Raw genomic sequence first — 20,418 nt, forward strand, 5'->3', positions numbered from 1 at the left:
GGTGCGCAGGCCAGCCTGGTTGGGTTTGGGCACCGTAAACAGTCGGGAGTAGAAGCCCTCCCCTTGCTCCCCAAGGGGAACGGGTTCCACAGCTCTGAGGTCCAGAAGTTTCTGAACTTCAGCCTTGAGGGAGGGTGAGCCCGACAGCTGAAAAGGAGGGTTGAGAGGTGGGGTAGGGGGTAAAGGTAAGCGGAAGCCCGCTCGAGCGACTGACAAGACCCATCTGTCTTCTGTGATGGTTTGCCACGCCTCCCAATGAGACGCAATGCGTCCTCCCACTGGGGTCTCGTGCAAGCACAGAAAACCCTAATTTGGCAGGTTTATCGGTGGCGGTGCCACCTGAACCTGATGAGGAGGCTGAGGAGCGGGAGACAAACTGTGTGCGTTGTTGTCTACGGCGGTTATTCCCTGCAGGAGTATCCACTCTGTTAGATTTGTGGTCGAGGAAGCCCCTAAAACCAGAGGAGGGTCGACTTTGCAACAACGGTCTCTGGGATTTGAAAGGAGCTTTGACCAGACCAGACAATGATTTAGCCGTCTGAGTGCTATACTTGGTCTTGGTGAGCTCTACATCAGTAGTAGAATGAAAAAGCTCCTTACCATCGAATGGAAGGTCCAACACCTTGTCTTGCACTTCCTTAGAAAATGTTGTGGCATGCAGCCACGCCTGCCATGAGGTATCAACCCCAAGCATCAGGCCCCGAGCCGAGGTGTCTATGTGATGAGCCGCAGCCTCCAGGAGATCCTGGGCCAAGACCCTGGCATCGGAAAGGCCTCCTTTGAAGTCTTGCAACTTCTTGACCGGGATGTGCTCCTCAAACTCCAACAGACCTTTCCACATCCGCATGTTAGCTCCTGCCAATATCAACTCAGCGTTGGCCTGCCTGAGCTGCAAGGCTGAGTTGGCAAAGAGAGTCCAGGAGCTTGTCCTCCTTTCCCAAGACCTGAGTAGCCGTCGTGGAAGAGGATGCTGCAGGTCTGGATTGCAACGTAGCCGCAGCCACCTCTGTGGAGGAGGGAGGCGGACAAGACGACAGGGCCACCTCTTCCAAAGAATGCAGCCTATACCTCGCGTCACTCTTCTTATTGACAAAAAGTCCTGAGTGTGGCTTTTCCCAGACTCTTCGGACCTCGGCCAGAACGTCCTTCTGCAGGAACAGGCCGGTACGCTCCAAGGGAGACAGGGTGAATGCCCCAGAAAGCACGCCCTCCTGCGGAGCGGATGCCTCAGGCACCGGAACATCTAAGAAACTCATCATGTCCCGTACTCGGTCATGAAAGGCTCTGATAGAGCGGGGAAGGTCCTCGTTGTCCTGATCGCCTTGAGGGTCATCTGACAGGTCAGGATCCTGCTGAGCCGTGTCAGGCACTGCCTTGTCCACTGGGGACAATGGAGGCACCGGCGGAACCACTGGAGGAACGGGTGGAGCCGGAGGCGCAGGTGGACATATCTCCTTGAAAAGCCCTTTGAAATATTCCCTCATGGGGTCGGTGCGCATAAGCGCTTGAAATGTACCGAAAAAGGCGTCCTCAGGAGATTGCTTCGGAACCTGAGGAGGCCTCTCATGAGGTGGATAAATCTAGGGACGTAATAGGGAAGGGTGCCACACCGGCCCCTCCACAGGCGTATCCACATAAATCAAAGGAGCCGCCCCCACGGGCAACGAAACATTGTGCGGAAGAGGCATCCGGGCGTTCCAATCATAAACCGGCCAGTAAGGATGCGCACAAGGGACCTTAGGTTCACCCAAGGGACCGAGCCCTACACCAGAGGCCGATGGCGTAGTTGTAAGGGTAGCACCTAAAATGGCCACCGTGGTCGTGGCTGGAACGGGTGCTATTTTGTCCTCATCTGAGGGGAACTGCGGCACATGAGGAAGTGAGGCAGGGGTCCCCGTCGATGGATCAGGGGTCTTAATCTTAGCCTTGACATAAGGAACCTCGGCCGAGCCGGTACTATGAGGCCTGGAATATTTTTGTGACATACCAACTGCCAAATTAGCCTTCGAAGGAAGGACCTCGGCACTGCCGGTAAAAGAAGAACTTTGCTTCTTTGCCCCCTCGACAGATCTGGTATCACCACAAGAGCGGGAACGGTGAGCAACCGCTTTCACCAACAAAGCCTTGTCCGGCCTCTCAGAACTGTTGGTAGCTTTAGCCTCTGAATGAGGGACCTTGGACCCAGGCCCGGTAACAGCCTTATCTGCACGGGCCTCGAACATCCGTTCGGTAACAACCAGCCCAGCCAAGGCCTCGGGGCGCACCCCGGTCTTGTTTTTGAGGGGAGCCGACAGAGAGGCCTCAGAGCGAGCTCCGGTACCCCACGATTCAGTAGAACTGGGTCAACAAACAGCCCCCACAGGAGGGGCCTCGGAGCATACTCCGGTGTTCACAGGCCCCTTATGGAGACCCTCTGAGAAAACTCTGGTAGAATTATTAGGCCCAACGGGCACCTCAGGGCGAACCCCGGTGACAGAGCGATCAACGCCCCTCCCGGACCAAGAGGAACCCGGAAAGGTATCCCCCGGCCGGGGTGCTCTGAAAAGTAAAGAACTTACCGGGCGTTTCTTCTTCTCGTCGATGAACGCCTGAAAATGCGAAGGAGGAGTTTGTCAGAACACCTCCTCCCACCGCTCCAACCGACGTTGAAGTGCCAGACCGAAAGGGAGTCACAGTAAAAACAGGAGTCCCAACGGTGTTCCGGACCCAAACACTCTAAACAAAGAGGATGGGGATCCGCCCTCGCGAAGCAACGGTGACACGATAACACGATGAACAAACTCTGGAAAGTCTCATTTGAAAGACATAGACAGACTAGTAAACGAATGCTAGCGAGAGCCAGAGAGGAAAAAAGGGAAGAAAATCTTCTGAGGATGCAAGTGCGCCCGGCCCCGATCGAGCAGAGAAAATGACTGATGGGCGATGCGTGGGGTGGAGCCAAGGTGGGCAGGGTTACGGCCGTGTGCCGGGCCCCACGCAGGAAATAGAGGAGGGACACATTTTTGAAAAAAATGTTGATGCTTTTTACAAAGTGCTCCTGTCCCATCCCACAGGATGGAGAGATGTCCCACAAGTATGGAGGAAAGGGGACGGGACGTAGGAGTATACATGGAAACCAAAGCTACATACCATTTGCCAAATGTGGTTCATGCTACAGTTTGACCATGTAAAGTATTAGATGACCACTAGACCGGTCCCTGTTAGAATTGGTGATCACCATTCCGTAATAAGGTTGGGCACTACACCAGCATCTCTCATTTGCTGAAACACAAGCATCCTGGCATATTCTGGTGGGTGCTGGGTGCATGTCTAACTGGACGAGGAGGGAAGGATCTGTTAATCTGTTTACTATAAAGGAATTCCTCCGCATTCTAAAATTGTATACACTCCGAAAATTCTTGAAGAGCAATTGGAGTGGAGGTTTTTTACTGTGAAATTCCACAATGTTCATGAAATGCCTTTCCTTATCGTTACAGCCTGACGTGAGGATTGGAACTGCAGGTTTAAACCACCATATACACACTCATTCATCAAACCAGTGCCAAACCCTTACCAACTAAAAGCAAACCCAGTACACAGTGACTGTTTTTTCCGAATTGAAGTTACCAACAGTACATCCAAGCTCTTTTGCGTTTTTCCTGCCAATACCACTAACTAACCCTCCCGAGCACTCCTACCTTTTCAGCTCTGCCAGAGCGCCTGGAGACCGTGCAACTGGCACCGGTGCGCAGTGTTAATCACAATGACATAACATATTTAAATCCATTGACTCCACAAGGCAGGTAAAATCTGGTGGGTGTGGGAGGTGATCCCATTGAAATAAATGGGGACAAATGAATTTTTGTTTGTTGGCAAAGGTTCTCCTGGGGGAGAGGCGAGTTCATTAAAGTCTTTGCATCACAAGTGGTGTGTTGGGTGGGTGAAAATGTGTCCAAGGTGAGTGACATCCATATTTGAGTTGAGAGGTATTTTCTAAATGAATTAGTGCATCCCAGGCCACGTGTTAGCTTCAAGCAGATAATAATGTGGGACAGTAAATGATGAATTCTTCTGTACATTGACTTTCACACAATGGAAGTTGGCCTAACAATGGTTATGATCCAGTGGATTGACCTGGCATTCTCCCCATTGGCCAACATCCGGGATATATGAACCGATATGGCTACGAAATCTCATAAAAAGCCTGGAAATTGGCCAATTAGCCAATGAGGGGAAGTGTGGTGTCCGCCGCATGGCAGGACTCTGAGTGTGGCGTTCCCGCCATCATAGGAGAGCCGCTGGGGAGCTTGATAGACACAGCCTGAGCGTTCCGAATTGCTGACCCTCTCCCACACTCCTTACTCCAAACCTGGGTCGCTTCTGGTAAATGTGACCCTGGTTCATGCCGGGCCGCACAGGGCAAATGTGGTCCTGCTCGGTTTACCAGGCCCTGCTAATACCTCCTCCACGTTTCTACAGTTCTATGTGAAACTAGTGTCGCCAGGAAAATGTAGTCATGTGAAAAACTTGTTTTCAAAATAGTCATTGGATGGAAGCAATGTAAAGAGTGCAAATACTGCTGCAAGTGATACTGTCACCAAAAAAGGTATTGGGTGATATGAGGAAACACAGACAAAAGCACATGTCCTTCAAGTATAAATAGTAAGCCCAATTGGCATTAACCTCATTTTCCCATTTTCCTGATGCCTTCACAGGGTGTACTCAATTCTTGCTAGAATACAGAAGAATTCACAATCCAAGATATCATTTTAAGGAGTGCTGCCTTGAGTGACTGCAGCGATCTTGGCGGAAAAGAACAATAGTCCTTTTGATTCGATCCAAACAAGGATTTAATGTTTCCCTGTGAGTGGTGTGGGGACTCAAATGAATGTTTACTCACATATTTGGACATATGTCACCATACGTGATGCACTCTTCATGGGTGATGTGAAATTGTACATTTGGAAGCCTGCCTAGATGCCGTGTGAACAGTGATATTGGGATGTGAGCTGCAGGTGGATTATTGGGTTGCTTGCAGTTGGTGGCAGAAAGTGTGTGGGAGCTCATAAGGACATGAATGGCCACAGGGACCTCCTTAACATTAAATCTCTGCTCTCATGGATCCTGTGAGTGACATCACAGGATGTGACACTTGAGTAAAATTGAAACTTAGCACAATGATAAATAACTGAAATGGATTGCGGCCCGACTGGAAGCCGTGTCGGGTGAGTAGGCGCTTTGGTTCTCTCTTGTTTGGTGGTAATAGCATCAATGTCCATTTCATTAGGAAGGTGAGTGCGATGAGGATGGCAAGTTCCATGTTGTTTGCTTCTGCTTTGCCTACCGAGCACTAAAAGGTGTATGCTGTCAAAGATATATTGGCAACTGCTCATTGGCTGGTTCGAGGTTTTGATTGATTGTGAATTGCTCTGCATTCTACCAAGAATTGAGTACACCCGAAGAGGAGATGTTTGGTAATTTGCCTCGTGCTTGGATCTGTCTTTTCTCCCTAACTAATAAGGAAGCCTTCCTGGAAAGTTGTTCTCTTTGCATAGCCACCATGAAAAGGATTCCTACTAATCTGAAAGTTACGTGAGGTGCAACACCTTTACATAATCGTTTGTTTGGTGTCTTTTAGAAATCACGGAATTCATACAATCATCATGGAGAAGTAAAGCGGCAGACATTGGTCTACAAGGAAACACCAGATTGATAGATGCTGTGACGAAAGCCAAGACATTTTGGATTAATTAGCTGTACGCAGAAGCTAGCTAGCTGTTGCTATACGAATATGTTGTTTTCCTTTTGTTCCATATATACATATGCATATATGTAAAAAGGTTTCTTCTTGTTCACTTTGAGGTATATATTCACCAAGGTTGAAACACCTTCTTTTGTTTATAAGGTTTAAGATTTAATTGTGTTATTTATTTATTTATTGCATATTTATATGGCGTCTATACACAATGTGTTTCCAGGCGCCACAAGACAAAAAAGGGGGGACGGGGACAAGGAGATTAAAAACAATAACGGTCCTTCTAGGCCTTGTGACATTCGTATTGTGCGAGTGCAGCAGCAAGAAGGGAGGGGGAGGGGAGAAGGGGGAGCCGGGGCAGGGGTACCCAGGTTTAGGCAAGTGCTATGGGTAACCCAGGAGGGCAAGTTCCAGGGGGTGACAGGGTTCATCGTCTAGTGCAGGGAAGAGGGTGGCCAAGACTCATGGGGGGGCAACACACCAGGCTGGTCATGGAGGGGGCCCAGAAGGGCAGTGCTAAGTTGGGCAGGCGCTGATGCAGACTGGACGAGGGGGGCCTGGTGCCATGTAAGACTCATAAGGGATCAGGCAGCCAGTTACAGCAGACAGACGGGGGGATTAGCGCGGGAGGGCGTGAGGAATGAAAGAGTTTGAATATGGTACTCAACCCTGCATTGGGGGGGGTGGACATGGATGGTAACGGCCTTCCAAGCCTAGACAGGCCCGAACAAAGCGAGGTAAGTGGGGAGAGAGCCTCCCTGTTGCCTCTCCACAATCAAGATGGCCTCACCCGGGGAAGGGCCTCTGGTGGCTGGAAACAGTGGGCGGTACAAAGTGTATTCTCGCACGCTCTTCCAGCCACCTGATTGGCTGAGAGCCCTTCCCTGGGTTCGAGTGGGTGAGAATGATTGTCGAGGGTATGTGAGAATGTTTCTTTTGGATTCATGCGTTTGTGTATTTTAGAAACACAGACACTTTGTGAAAAAGAAGCTATTTGTAATTTTAAAGGTACTGATTTGTATGTATAATTTATACACTATTTTATATTTTTTGTATCTGTAGGGGCATATATTCATTGCAGTCAAACTGGATTAGGTATGCTTGGTTGAAACAATTGAGTAGGTTTTCAGTGGGAACTATTAAAGGAAGATCAAGGCATGGCATTAGGGCATGCCAAGGGGCAGCACAGAGCCATATGAAGCAGCCACTAGCCATGCCTGGTGCCATGTTGCCCACAGCCTGGCCTTCAGCCATGCCTCGTTCACCCCAGTGGCCTCGGTGGGCCTGCAAACTACTACTGGGTGGGGTTTGAACATACCAGCCTCTATTCCCTCTGCCAAACTCAGAACATGGCAGCCTCCATTACCTGTCTGGTGGGACACCTCACCCACTGGGCACTGGATACAGCCGTAGCAGCAGACCTGTTTACCTGGTAACATTAGTTTCTGATATCCAGGCAGGCACGGCTCACTGCACCTGGACTGCGGTGGTCTCTGTCAGGTAAGAGGTGAAACAGTTAAATCAAGCGATGAAAAGCAACTTTTCTGGAAATAAGCAGTAATTTTAAATTGCACTTTTTAAACATAAGCAACCTCTTTCTCAATCACTTTTCTTACCCAAAACGTTTCAACAAGAAAATAAAGCACCTCTCCCTTTCATATTCCTGATTCTATTTGTATTTGTGTTTGTCCTACTAGGCCTCATGTGACTTGTTCCATTTATTTCTCCTACTTCAGGCCCAAAAACAATTCAAAACATAATAGTAAACCCTTTGCATTGTCCACAAGGCTTTCTGGGGCCTGGGTCCAAAATACCTTCAGCTGTCTCTCTGTAAATATCTTCCCTCCCGAGCTCTTCACTCCTCCACCTCCAACTCCCTCAGGGTCAGTCGTTTTTCAAAGAAATGAGCTGGGGGTAGATCTCTGTCTTCAGCTGGGGCCTCTCTCTGGAACAGCCTCCCTGCCACTCTGAAACTTGAGGAGAACCATCTCTGGTTCCGGAAGCACCTCATGGCCTTCCTCTTTGCTTCTGCCTACGCTCCTCCTCCCCCCTGCTGATCTGTTCTACCTTGGCATCGTGCACCTGGATATCTTCTGACTTTCGGGTCCACATACCTGTTCACCCTGCCACTCACCCGCACTGCCTCCTGGCAATCCCTTGCGCTTGGGTCTGTATCTGTAACCCTACAGTGCCCCCCTCTTTCTGCACTTATCAGACACACCCTGTCTGTTGCCTTAAACCTAGCACTTGCTACTTGCTGGCTGCACTACCACTGTTTGTTGTCTTTTTTATTTTATTTATTTATTTAATTCCTTTGCTCAGCATTTTCTACTTCTCCCCCCCTCCCATGCACTTTCCCCTTCCCTCTCCCCTGCACTTGCGCATTCTCAATGTCACTGGACCTAGTAAGATTGTTGTTTTGTTCTCCCTTGTTCCCCTCCCTTGCCTCTATGCGCTCTGAAATACTTGTGTACGAGCGCGATACAAATAAAATATCAATATCAATAAACTGTTCCCTTATTTATTCACGCTTTTCACCTTAAATCTTCCCATTTGTATGTGATCTGAGAACCCTTCCTGTTTGAGTCACTTTGTTTGCACTAGTTTGTCCTGTTTGAGTCACTTTCTTTCCTCTAGTCTGTCCTGTTTGAGTCGCCTTCTTTGCCCGAGTCTATCCTGTTTTGGTCACTTTCTTTGCCCTAGGCTGTCCTGTCTGAGTCACCTTCTTTGTTTCTTTTCCCTAGTCTGCCATGTTTGAGTCACCTTCTTTCCTTCTTTGCCCTAGTCTGTTCTGTTTGAGTCACGTTCTTTGCCCTAGGCTGTCCTGTTTGAATTGTAATAGGGGCCCTGGAAAGTCCCAGCACGAGCGGTACAGGCAGGTCAGGAAATCCTGCACCCAAATGAGAGAAATAGACGAGGTAGTTGGCAAATGCCTGCTTTAATAAACCATATAAAACAGGGGCAGCATTAAGCATGCACATCTCAAGCTCAGGCTACACAACGCAAAACATTAGTTTAAAAACACAAAATGCGCCACTCCTAACATTATACTGTAATATTAGTTACTAAAAACTTCGGGATGGAGGGATTGGTTAATGGAATTGTCTACATATAGTTTACATATGGGTTAGTATTTTCATTGGATATAGCTATCTGATGGCCCCACCTCGAACCACCCCTAAATCGATACAAGTAACAAAGACATCATCTTACCAACAGGTAATTGGCTAATGCAACATTACAGGGTGGTACCATCTTGAGAGTTGTGATTGGTTTGGAATTGGTTTTAACAACTTTGGACACTTGGCAGGCCCTCAGCACATGCAGCAAAATTGTGGTAGGGGGAGCGAAACCTAGGAGAAGCTTTTTCTGATGAAATAATACAACATCCCTTATTTCCTAGCTTTGAGCCATCTAGCTTTGAAATTGGCCTTGTCTGGCATTTCTCTTCTGGGAACCTGTGGGGAGTCGTGGCAGGTATCTATCTGTGTCTAGAGTTAACAAATGGGCCCTGTTTTCTAATTATATGTCATGTGTGAGGAGACCACGTTCGGACTTATTTTACTCTGCTATTACCTTGATTTATTGAAATACGGGTGCTGTTACCTTCTTTGGACACTGGAGACTTGGTCGAGCTACTCCTCAGGCAGTATTAAGCTTCTAATTAAGAGTTACCTGGCACTGGAAGGCTATTTATTCTTTTGCCTAATCTAAGAGAAATATGCCTAACGCTTCAGAATTATGATCTTCTGTTCTCCTTGAAGCTATTCAAACCTCCCTTTTTGCAGTAACCCTGGAGGGGGCTGTGCAGCCACTGCCTGGCCTGCCCAGGTCTGTATTTTAGCTAATGCCAGTAATGTCTTCTTGCAGTTGCGAGTCTACGGTCTGGAGGCTGGGGAGGGGCTGACACGATGAATGACGTATTCATCTGCCTATCAACATTCCCTCCTCTGGTCGAGTCCTCAGCCACATGTACGCTAAGGCCCTATCCCCAGTAAGGTACCTTTGGGGCGCACACTTTGTCACTCCCCTCAGGCCACCTGAGTTCTTTATGTGTTTGTCTGCACTCCAGATCACAAAGCAGCACTCTCCATCTGGTTTGCAGAATACCCAACATCCCACGTAATTAAGAGGCTCTCGGGGATATCAAAATGTTGATCCTGGAGGGATGATGGGACTTTGTTTCAGGTCCATATGAGGGGGATCATCGGTTTGTGTGCATTCATGCACTTGAGTATCCAGGTTTATCACTATTTTCATCCCGACCGCCTTATTAGCAGTCTTCTTACATTAGCTTATGGCTATACTCAAGGATGCAGATGCGTTTATAATGTTGGTAACAAGATGTCTGGGCTGACCAGAAGACCAATCATGAAACTACTTAATGTATTAAAGAATATACTCATGTGAAAAAACATTACATTTGAATGTTGTTGTTAATACAGGAACCTAATCATACATTCACATAGGCAATGGCTGCAGCAACATTTATTTTCCCGTTCAAACCTATCCCGATTTTGAAAAACTTTTCAACTTAGCCGGTCCTGGTGGCCAAGCTCACTTTAACCCCATTGCCGGTCCCTCATGGTTATGGCCAGTAGCCAGATTGTCCGGGTCATGGACTTTGGCCATGAGTTGTTCAATCTGACCTCTGCCAATGGCCACAATCTATACCTCCGTCAACAAAGGTATATTAGTATTGTTTGTACCTACATTATGACACTTTTCAAAAAATAAAACATGGGCACATTTGCAAAACCATGCTTTCAGGTCTTTGCCAATGGTCCTTGCACAAGTCTGCTGCAAATCCGTCCAGCACTTCAGGCTGCAGTCGCATGCACCAATTTATTTCTCATTTAAACCTAGAGCTTCGGCCATGTCACATGCCCCAATAAGTAAATCAGAGTATGCATTTGTCCTTCCCGAGGGCAAGGCCCACTCTCCATTCACCAAAGTAATAGCACTATTTTTTGTACTTCCATTTGGACACTTTGGTGAAATAAAACACAAGACAGATTTACAAAAGCATGCTTTCAGGTCCTTGCTTATGCTCCTCGCGCAAGTTTGTTGTAATCCAGTCAAGCACTACAGGATGTAGCCGCAAGCAGAATATTTTTTCCAATTCAAACCTAGGGCTTTGGCCACGCTGCATGCCCCAATACGCAAATCAGAGTGCACGATTGTCATGTAATTGCAGGGTGGTAGAATGGGTCGATCAATGCGCTTGATCTAGTACTTTAATCAGATTAACCTGCTGCTGGTGATGGGGTTCTTTTGTGGAGGTATCTTTCCTTCTTGAAATGTTAGGGTTAGAATGGGAGAGTGAGCCTTGGTCACCTGAACACTGGATTATTTAATAAGTAACTGTTCTCATAATAAAGCAGTCTTAAAAACTATTGTTGTGCAATATTTATTGTTAGAAGTCAGCCAACACGTGTTTCAATTCTCTAGGGTCTTTCTCAAGGCGTGTAGATTAAGGGCCAGTCATTGCTGCAAGGTTGTGGAAATGAGTCCAGGATACAATCCCAATATCTTGTCCCGGGATGGTCGCAAATAAGGGTGGTTAATGATTTGGATGGGTGGCCTGGTGAACACGTGGATGCCTGGTTCGGCGCGCTCAGTAATTATCAGCTAATTAGCATTGTCTCGGAGTGTATGCACTGGTAGTCATGGTGATCTGTTGATGCAATCCAGTCCAGCACTTCAGGCTGTAGCCATGAGCAAAATGTATTTTCCCATTCAAACCTATCCCGATTTTGAAAACCTTTACCACATGGCCAGTTCCTGGTGGCCATGCCCACTTTAACCCTACTGCCGGTCCCTTGTGGTAATTGCCAGAAGCCAGATTTTCCTAGTCATGAACCTTTATCATGATTCGGCCAATCTGCCCACTGCCCATGGCCACAGGGTATACCTCAGTCACCAGAGGTATATCACTATATTTCGTGCCTACATGAGGACACTTTAAAAAAATAAAACACAGACACACTTGCAAAACCATGCTTTCAGGTCCTTGTCAACAGTCCTTACACGAGTTTGTTACAAACCTATCCATGTTTTATTTTTTGGAAAGTGTCAAAATGTACATACATAAAATAGCCATATAACTTAGGCCCCACTTGACAAAATCCATTCCGACTTTGCACAAACATTTAAGGTTATGTCTATAATGTTCCTGAACATTTTTCTGCAGATTCGTCAAACGGCTTCAAAGTTATAAAACATCTAAAAATGTTGGGAACCCCCTCTAATTTTGGCCCCTCTTGACAGAATTCCACCAAACTTTGCAGAAACATTGAAATTACAATGTCTACGGACAGCAAAAGCTGTCTGCAAATTCAACATGGCGACGGTTTCAGAAAATATGACGCACCTCACGCTTTTCACCATCCAACATTGTCCGCTGACATCATGTCGGCCTCTGGGCCAATCACGGGTCTGTCCGCGGAACAAACAGGGAAGTGAGTCCATGGACCACATCTAGATATCACACATTTTTTGGGACCTACTTTTTGGGTGTTTAAAAAAAAACTACTGGACAGATTTACACCAAATTTACAAAAGCACTCCTTCAGGACCAAACAGCTGCGTTGGGCACAAATTTGGTGAAAATCTATCCAGCGGTTTGGGCCCCTCTATAACTTTTCCCCCTTGCTCAAAACCTTACCAAACTTTTCAAAAAGTGCTCTTTCTAAGGGTTGAGCAACTTAACCCTAGACTTGTAATATATATATATATATATATATATATATTTATATATATATATATAAAACACCAAGAAAGTTATGGTGGGTTTTAAAAGGTTTGATAAAAAAACCTTTCACCTGAAATGTGAAAATAGGCAAGTCCATTTGAGCCAGGACACACATTCCACAATGCCACCTAGTAGCCATCGCTGGAAGTTCACCTCCAGTTCTGAGTCACAACAGCAAGGCATTGGGGTATGCAAATTAGCTCAAATGCAAACCTTTTTCTGTCTTGGGTTGATTAAGCTATGTATAAAGTAGCACTGCCCCCTTAGACAAAGAAAAGTTCCTGGAGAAAAAGGTTTGCATGTATATATATATATATATTTTTATTTTTATTTTTATTGACATTAGTTTTGTAAAAAAAAAAAACTTTTTTGTCATTCTTTCCAATGTTTACATAATGCAATCCTTACAAATGAAGTGACAGGTTCAAAGTAAGATGATAAAAATGAGCGGAGGGGTGTAGACAGACAAACACACGGGAATATACTAATTCCAGCTCATAATGACTTATAACGCGTCAAGGTTAGGAAGAATCGAATCCATAAAATTAATGGTGGCACAGGTTAGTTGGGTGTATATATATATATATATATATAGAGAGAGAGAGAGAGAGAGAGAGAGAGAGAGAGAGAGAAATGTCTTTTGATTGTTTTGTTGGCTACGTGCAATCTCTTAAGTGCAGGTAAAAGCTTTGGGGGGGATACATTCACTTTGTTCTCTTTGCTTGCTGATTAAAGGGAGGGACAGTTCATTGTCTATCTCAGTCTGTTGGCTGCTGTCTGCTTCTTGTCGCCGATCGGGTCAGTATCCGCGTCACCTCTTCTTCACCTTCAGCTTCAGGGACTGGTGGCAGGGTGGTCTCATCTTTGTATGGTTTGATATCACTGCGGTGGAGCCAGGCTCGCCTTCCTTGTTAACTGCAGTGGGGGAAACCTCCACAATGAGGTGGGGGTCCTCAAAGCGTGGCTTGTGCCAGCACCTAACAAAATTCCTTATAAGAACTCTATCACCAGGTAATAAGGCAGGGGGGCTTGAGTAAGTCTTGCAAATCGGGCTGTTCGCTGTATTCCTCTTTGTTTTTTGATGTCTCCTGCCGGGCCGGAGCTGTTGAGACATAAAAGCGACACTCACCGTCATAGCAGTCAAGTATTCATGCATTTCAGAACCAAGCACATCAGCTGTATTGTGGGCGTCAGTTTGTGCTCGAGTGGGAGGAGCAAGAGGTATATGCATACAGCGTCCCATCACCAACTCATGAGAAGTCCGGCGATGGTCTGAGCCGGGCCGATTGTGTAATGCAAATAGGTCTAAGGGTAGTCAATGGAGCCATCCTGTTTTTAGTGTCATTTTTAGATTGACAATTCTATCTTTGAGTAGGCTGTTGAGACACTCACAAAACCTGTTTGCCTTCGGGTGAGAAGCGGAAGAGAATGTATGCTTAATACCCAGTAGGACTACGATGTACTTGAATACTTCATTTACAAAATGCAGCCCATTATCAGACCGAAGTGTTAAAGGGTTCTCAAACCCCCAACCCCCAGCATACTCCCAAGATGACAGATGCCACCCACTGAATCAACCCCACAGACTATAACTAGATGGCATCACCAAAGTAATCATGAAGAGGCAACATGGCTGAACACACATGTAGAGACATTAGCCAGGTGCAAACTAACACACATGAATTGCTCACTGGCACCTAATAGCAAGTCCCATGAACAACCATGAAAACAAAATGGAAACCACAGATATGATATTATAGGTTATTTATAACGTGCTTAATACCAAGAAGTTTTGAAGTACAGACCCAGGGATCACACCTGTGTGTTTTGTGTCGTCTTGCTTTCAAGGCGAGCATGTTACCCCTGAGCTATCCTCCTGAGGCACATAGATGCATTGAAATGAATTGGGAAGGCTTACAACACATGGCTGAGACCTGACACACTGACTTTCCTGAGAAACACAAAACAGACCTTGTAGCATGTTTAGCCCTGCTAAGGACACCGGGTAGAGAGTTCGAGTTAGCAGAAAAGATACAGCGCCTACAAGGACATGAGGCTGAAATCCCTCATAAATGCAAGCAGAGAAAAATCACTTTTACAGTCCTCAAGCACGTGACCCGTTCATCTGAGGCAGGCAGAAACTGTTGTTCCCATCAAATTGATGACAGAAGATGAGAAAATGTAATGCAACATGAAGATGGAGAATGGAGTGTGCTTGTGTCACGATGTCTGCCCCCGGAAAGCCAGACCAGGCCCAGCAACCCCGGAAGCAGGCATCATGCCACTTGAAGCATGCCCAAAAACCCCACTTAGGGGCTATCTGGCTACAGTGCTGGTGCCTATGGCGCCAGGCTCACAAGAATAAAGTCAGTCCTGGCACCATGGGCGCCAGGCTCATTACAGAAAACTTACCTGATGCAGACCATGCTGCATACCTACCTGATGCAGACCATGCTGCACGAAGCCACAAGCCAAATGATGCTTAGAGGGACTATTTTACCTCAGGGACTCCTTTCTTCTCGGGTGGGGCTGTGGAAGAATACTTACCTGGGACTTCTTCCAAGGCTATTTAAGCCCCACCCGGACAGCCACACGTGTTTCGCGTTATTCTGCTTGCTGCAGCGTAACGCTCACCATGTCTTCAGCAGCTCCAGTCTTCAGCCACGCCCACTTCAGCCCTGGAACACCTGGAACAAGAAAAGGCGAAGAAGAAAAGGTCAGAACAAAACCCTTACCTGAATCCTTGATCCAGCACATTGTCGATCTGGAAGAGAGAAGCCTTCACAGGTGCGTTGCCACGCACCTCGCAGCGCCGCGCTGAACTCACCATCCGTGGCTGCATTCCTTTACTCCATCGCGAACCCAGCATCTCCAGGCCGATCTTCAACACCTGGGGGAGACAAGAACAAATAGGTGAGCAAGGGCAATACAAACCACCCCCAAAGACTTACCTGATTACCACAGGGGGGTACTCACCTCATTTTGGGTTGGCGCAGTTAATTCTGCATCATCGCTGTACCCCGGCCCCAAAGGGGAGAACCACAATAGACTTACCAGGATCTTACCAATTGCCACTTGGAACTCTTCTAGTGGTTTAAATCTGCAACCTGTAAGGAATCTGGCAGAGTGAAGATCAGACTTTTGAACTCTTACGAACAATTGGACTTTAGAGTCAATACTGGAACTCACCAATTCCTCCACGCCAGTGAAGTAACTGGTCGTCTATGCGCCCCTGCGCTCGACGCAGGATGGAGAGCTCATCTTTCCAAATCATCAGGTGAGATTAAGAGGGAACTTCAGGAGTGTTCTGTGGGCAGACAAGGGGAGTGGGAAGGCGTGTTAATGCTCAGATTACGGGAGGTTAATTCCCTTTCTCCATTGCAGAAAGATATTCGTACGAGCCCGACAAACGAAGCTAAGTGGGTCTGTCCAGACTGTCATCTCGGCTCTACGTGTTACTCTGGTGGAAGCAACAGCGGGCCAGTCCAGATCGACACCCCCGTGGGAATCAGGTGAGCGTAACACCTTTTTCAAGGCCTGGGAAATCAGAGGGTGAAACAATAGTGAGAAATAGGCAGTGCTGTGGGCTCATCTTCCCCATCCATCATTTCTGCTCACATGCTGGTAAATCTCCTAAACTGATAAATTGACACTGACCCCGTGGAGGTGGTGCTATCCGGAACCACCAGATCTGGCCAGACCGATTAGATTGTCCCCTATAGGCTGTAATTATGCATATACTGTTCACCCAAACCTATTTCGCCTAGAGCTCAGGAATGTAACAAGTTGAGAGTGTATGTGGACACTGTAGAAATCTGTGTACTTTTCCCTGCTTGGATTAATAAAGCAGCTGTTTGTCACATTACTGGACTCTTTTGTTCCTTTGGCATGAGGGATTTCCCTCGAACAAACTCTCAGTTTTTTTACTTACATTCAGAAGGACTTTGCACACTCCCCATCTCGGGAAGACCTCCTGTACAAGGAAATTCGTAGCACATTTGGCATTGGGGTGTGTGCAAGGGCCGGCTTCAATCCAGTTGGAAAAATGATATATGACTACTAACATATATCTGTAGCTGTTACAAACTTGGAGCATACCTACATAATTGATATGCAAATGCCGAAAAGGTCCAGTAGGACGGAGTATTGATCCTCTCACTTTTCGCAGCATGTGCCCTGTGGTGAACTTCTGACAAACTATACAATTTCGGATGAACATGCTCCATCAAGTTCGGCATAAACCGCTCTTCCGATGTCAGGGCCGCAAGATTCTCTTGTGTTTTGTGTGTGGGGTAATGCAGCTGTTCTAATGCTACTTTAAGTAGTGCTAGGGGCAAAACTGGTTGGCCGGTACTGTTGTGCCACCACATTGCATCAGAGGGGGACAATGAGCACCCCCTATGCTTCCATAAATCCTGTTCTTCTTGTGGAGTGCAGTTTGGTGACCTGTGCTATGGGCAAGGTATTAAAGCCTTCTTTCATTATCATGCTGCCTGCGTGTGGGTGCTACAGATATTTCAGGAAGATCGGCTGCTTTTTTAGCTTTACGTCTGTGGTTTCGATGCCATGAGAAATGAAGTCTGCACCCCGAATGTGGACTGCGCTCTTCACCACAGCAATGGCCGATGGGAGCTATAGTGCATCTATAAGCCTTAACAATAATGGAGCATGATACACTGGTGTGCTGTCTGTGCATAGAAAGCCCTGCCTCTTCCAACATGACAGACCTGCGTGTACTGTTGAAGTCAAGTAGGCAGAGTCAGAATACACTTTTATTTCCTCATCCTCATAATAAGCACTACTAACTGCTGCTTGCACTGGAAAATGTAAAGGCAATGGGGCACTTGTCACTGTCTCAAAGTTGCAGTTTGGCTTCATTTTTTCCACTGCGGTGCCAGTATGACTTTCCCCTGAGCTGTGATCAATCGACTATGAACGGTCAATGAAGAGTATTGCCCCCCCAGAGCATTTTCTCTGACATTGGGTATATCATCATAGTAGTCTGTGTATTTGGTGCAGTCGTGCACATTATCTCCTTCTACTGGCACTGATATGAATGTTGATGGATTCACTACCCTGCACTTGACAATTTTAATCGCTGGGTTTGAGATAATCACTTCATATCTTAATGCTCTCTGTCTGGTCAATGTACTCTTGGGTTTCTCAAGAATTGCAAACAAGGCATGTTCCACATATAATGTGAGTGTACAGCCCATTGTGATACTGGCAGACTAATCAATTGCAAAGGCTGCTACAGCCAATGCTTGTTCACAGGGGTAATGTCCTCTGATGACTGGATCTATGATCCTGCTGTAATATGTTAGTGGTTTGTGTTCTAGGGAAGTTCTCTGTGTGAGGACCGCCATCATTACAACTCTGTTTGAATAAGAGAATCAGAATAATTCTGCACTGTAAACAGGAATCCCTAAAACAGGTGCTGTGCATATTGCCATCTTTAATACATTGAAAGTTTTGTCATTTCGCCTGTCCAAGTTATGTCACTGTCATCTTTCTGAGCTTTTTTGAGTCCCTTTAAGAAAGGCCTGATGTACGTACTGTAGTCACAAACCTATGCCCTGAAGTAATTGCAAAGTACAAGAAATTGTTGCATCTCCTTCACTGTATTTAGTCTGGCTGTATTCATGATTGAGTCTGCTCTCTCATGAGTAACTTTTCTTCCCTCTTGGGATATCAACTGCCTTATGTACAGGACGTCTCTTTGTCAATGTTGCATTTTCTCCTTCTCTACTTTGTACCCCTTCTCTGCCAAAAATGTCATCAGCTGTATCAAGGCTTTTCTGCACTGTTTGTAATCTACATACTGTACCACTACACAGTGGAGGTGTACATTTAGTTTAGTTTAGTTTAGGTTAATTTATTTACTTATATAGCGCACCTAACTGAAAGTATCTGGGTGCTTGTACTTGGATACATAGTAGGTTACAGTCCAAATAGTAACAAATGTACAAGGTTACACAGTAAGGCATATTCTAAATTTACAGTAGATTTACAATAGTTACAGTAACCAGGGTACAAGTGCATTACAGAATGTGAAGTTTGTCTATACAGATATATACTGTACACTGTTTGAGAGTGAATCTGTTATGCTAGATAGGAGTCTGGGAGAAAAGCCAGGATTTTGTCTTGGCTCTGAAGGACCAAAATGAGGGTCCTGCTCTAATGGCTGGAGGGAGAGTGTTGGGGTGATCTCCCGGGGGCCGGCAGAGCCGTCCGCGGACCTTCGGGGCTGGGGAGGCCCCAACTCCCCCGCGTCCCAAAAAGGAGTATGAAGCACACACAAGAGTAAAGTAATTACTGCTGTTTATTAAAGTAACGGCAGGGATTGTTCGCAGCCCGTATGCATCCGGGGAGACGCTCTCTCGTTGTTAGTGGGGCTTGCAGGCCCTTTTTAGCGTAGTATGATGCGCTACTTTCGTCACCTGGGAAAAATCATCACAAAACCTATCGCCACTTCGGGTTGGCTCCCCGAGTGGTAGGGTTAGTATAGATGCCTATATGGAGGAATATTTGTGGATAAGGATGGGTCAGGTGGCACACTTGGGATGTCCCTAACACTTGCTACAATAAATTGGTTACATGGGGACCCTTGGTGATTGGCTAACTGAAATGACGTCAGTGAGGAGCCCCTCATACTTTGATTGGTTCCCTCGTGAGTCCCCAAGCCTGGGACCATCGCTGTTCCCAGCTCGCAAGGTACATGGTGTTGGCAACATTGTGCAACTATGTGTTAGTGGTGGACAATGGACAGGTCTTTGCTAGTGGCTGATGATCACGCCTTTCCCATCGGTGTAGGTGTCCAACTTGCCGCTCTGTTGTTTCAACTGAACACTTTTTGTCACGTATAGTCACCTGTATGCGTGGTTCCTCCGCAGGGTTAGATGTTACTGATAGGATGGGACACATCAAAGACATCTGTGGGCTGTACTATTGTGGGTACAGTGACTGTTCGTTTCCTGTGTATGGGTTGTGGCCCAGTATTGTCACCTTTCAAAGCTGTGTTTGGGCTACAGGTGTGTCAGTAGATGTTATTGCATTGTCCTGTATTTGTGTGAACTGTTGACCAGTTTGGACCTGTGGTTGCTGTTGTACACTTGGCTGTTGCTGCGTTTGTGTAGGTGTTTGTATGTGTGGTTGCTGTTGCTGTTGTGGCATCTGTGTCTGTTGTTGTTGTTGTATTTGTGTTTGTTGTGGTGGTAGTTGTTGCTGTCTCCCCTGTTGTTGGTAAACCTGTTTTTCTCCCATAGGCCCTTGCTGTCCCTTCTCCCCCAGGCTGCCTGTGCTGGTCTCATCCTACATGTGCGTGCGTGCCCCACTATCCCAGATATCCAACATGTTGGTGGTTCCGTGCTTGCCATTGGAGTCCCCCCACGTTGTCCTGATACCCCTGCGTTCCCTGTTGATTGTAACCCCGGAACCCTCCCCATTGCTGGTAGGTGGGCGGGCCATATCCTCTCCCTCTCATTTGTCCACCCCTCCCTCTGTAGTTGTTTGAGTATCCGTTTCCCATTTGCATATAACCTCCTCCCATTAGTTGTGTGTATGGCGGGGGTGGGGGCATTTGCTGTGTCACTACTTGTGCTTGCTGTGATGATGCTACTTGTTGTTATGTTGTGTCTTGTGTCACAGTTGCCTGTGGTTGTGCGGGTGCTGTTCTCAGTGCTCCCTCCATGGCATATTTCAATAACTTCGTCTGCACCAATTTTGCTTCCTCGGCCTTCCTATCCGCCTCTTTTTGTTTCATCTTCTCCTGCCACATTCTGCAGCAGTGTACTATTGTCAGTTGTATTTCTGGCCACCCTTTAGCTTCCATCCCCACTAACTTCTTTAACTGTCTCTGTACTGCTACGGGAGCCCTTGTATTAGTATATGGTAGAAAATTGCTAGTGTTTTGTCCCAGGGTTCCTGTGTT

At 46.7% G+C, this 20,418-nt stretch overlaps 1 protein-coding gene across 1 annotated transcript in view; it reads right to left on the reverse strand.

The window, feature by feature from the left end:
- The window catches only part of LOC138452775 (vomeronasal type-2 receptor 26-like), a 119,977-nt gene that overhangs the window by 30,336 nt on the left and 69,223 nt on the right, over positions 1–20,418 (reverse strand). The window contains exon 3 of the mRNA XM_069605118.1: positions 7,101–7,227. Within this exon, the coding sequence (XP_069461219.1) occupies positions 7,101–7,227 (127 nt within the window). The remainder of the gene's footprint in view (positions 1–7,100; positions 7,228–20,418) is intronic.

Source organism: Ambystoma mexicanum, chromosome 4p (genome assembly GCF_040938575.1).
Source record: "Ambystoma mexicanum isolate Mex_15411 chromosome 4p, UKY_AmexF1_1, whole genome shotgun sequence".
NCBI lineage: Eukaryota > Metazoa > Chordata > Amphibia > Caudata > Ambystomatidae > Ambystoma > Ambystoma mexicanum.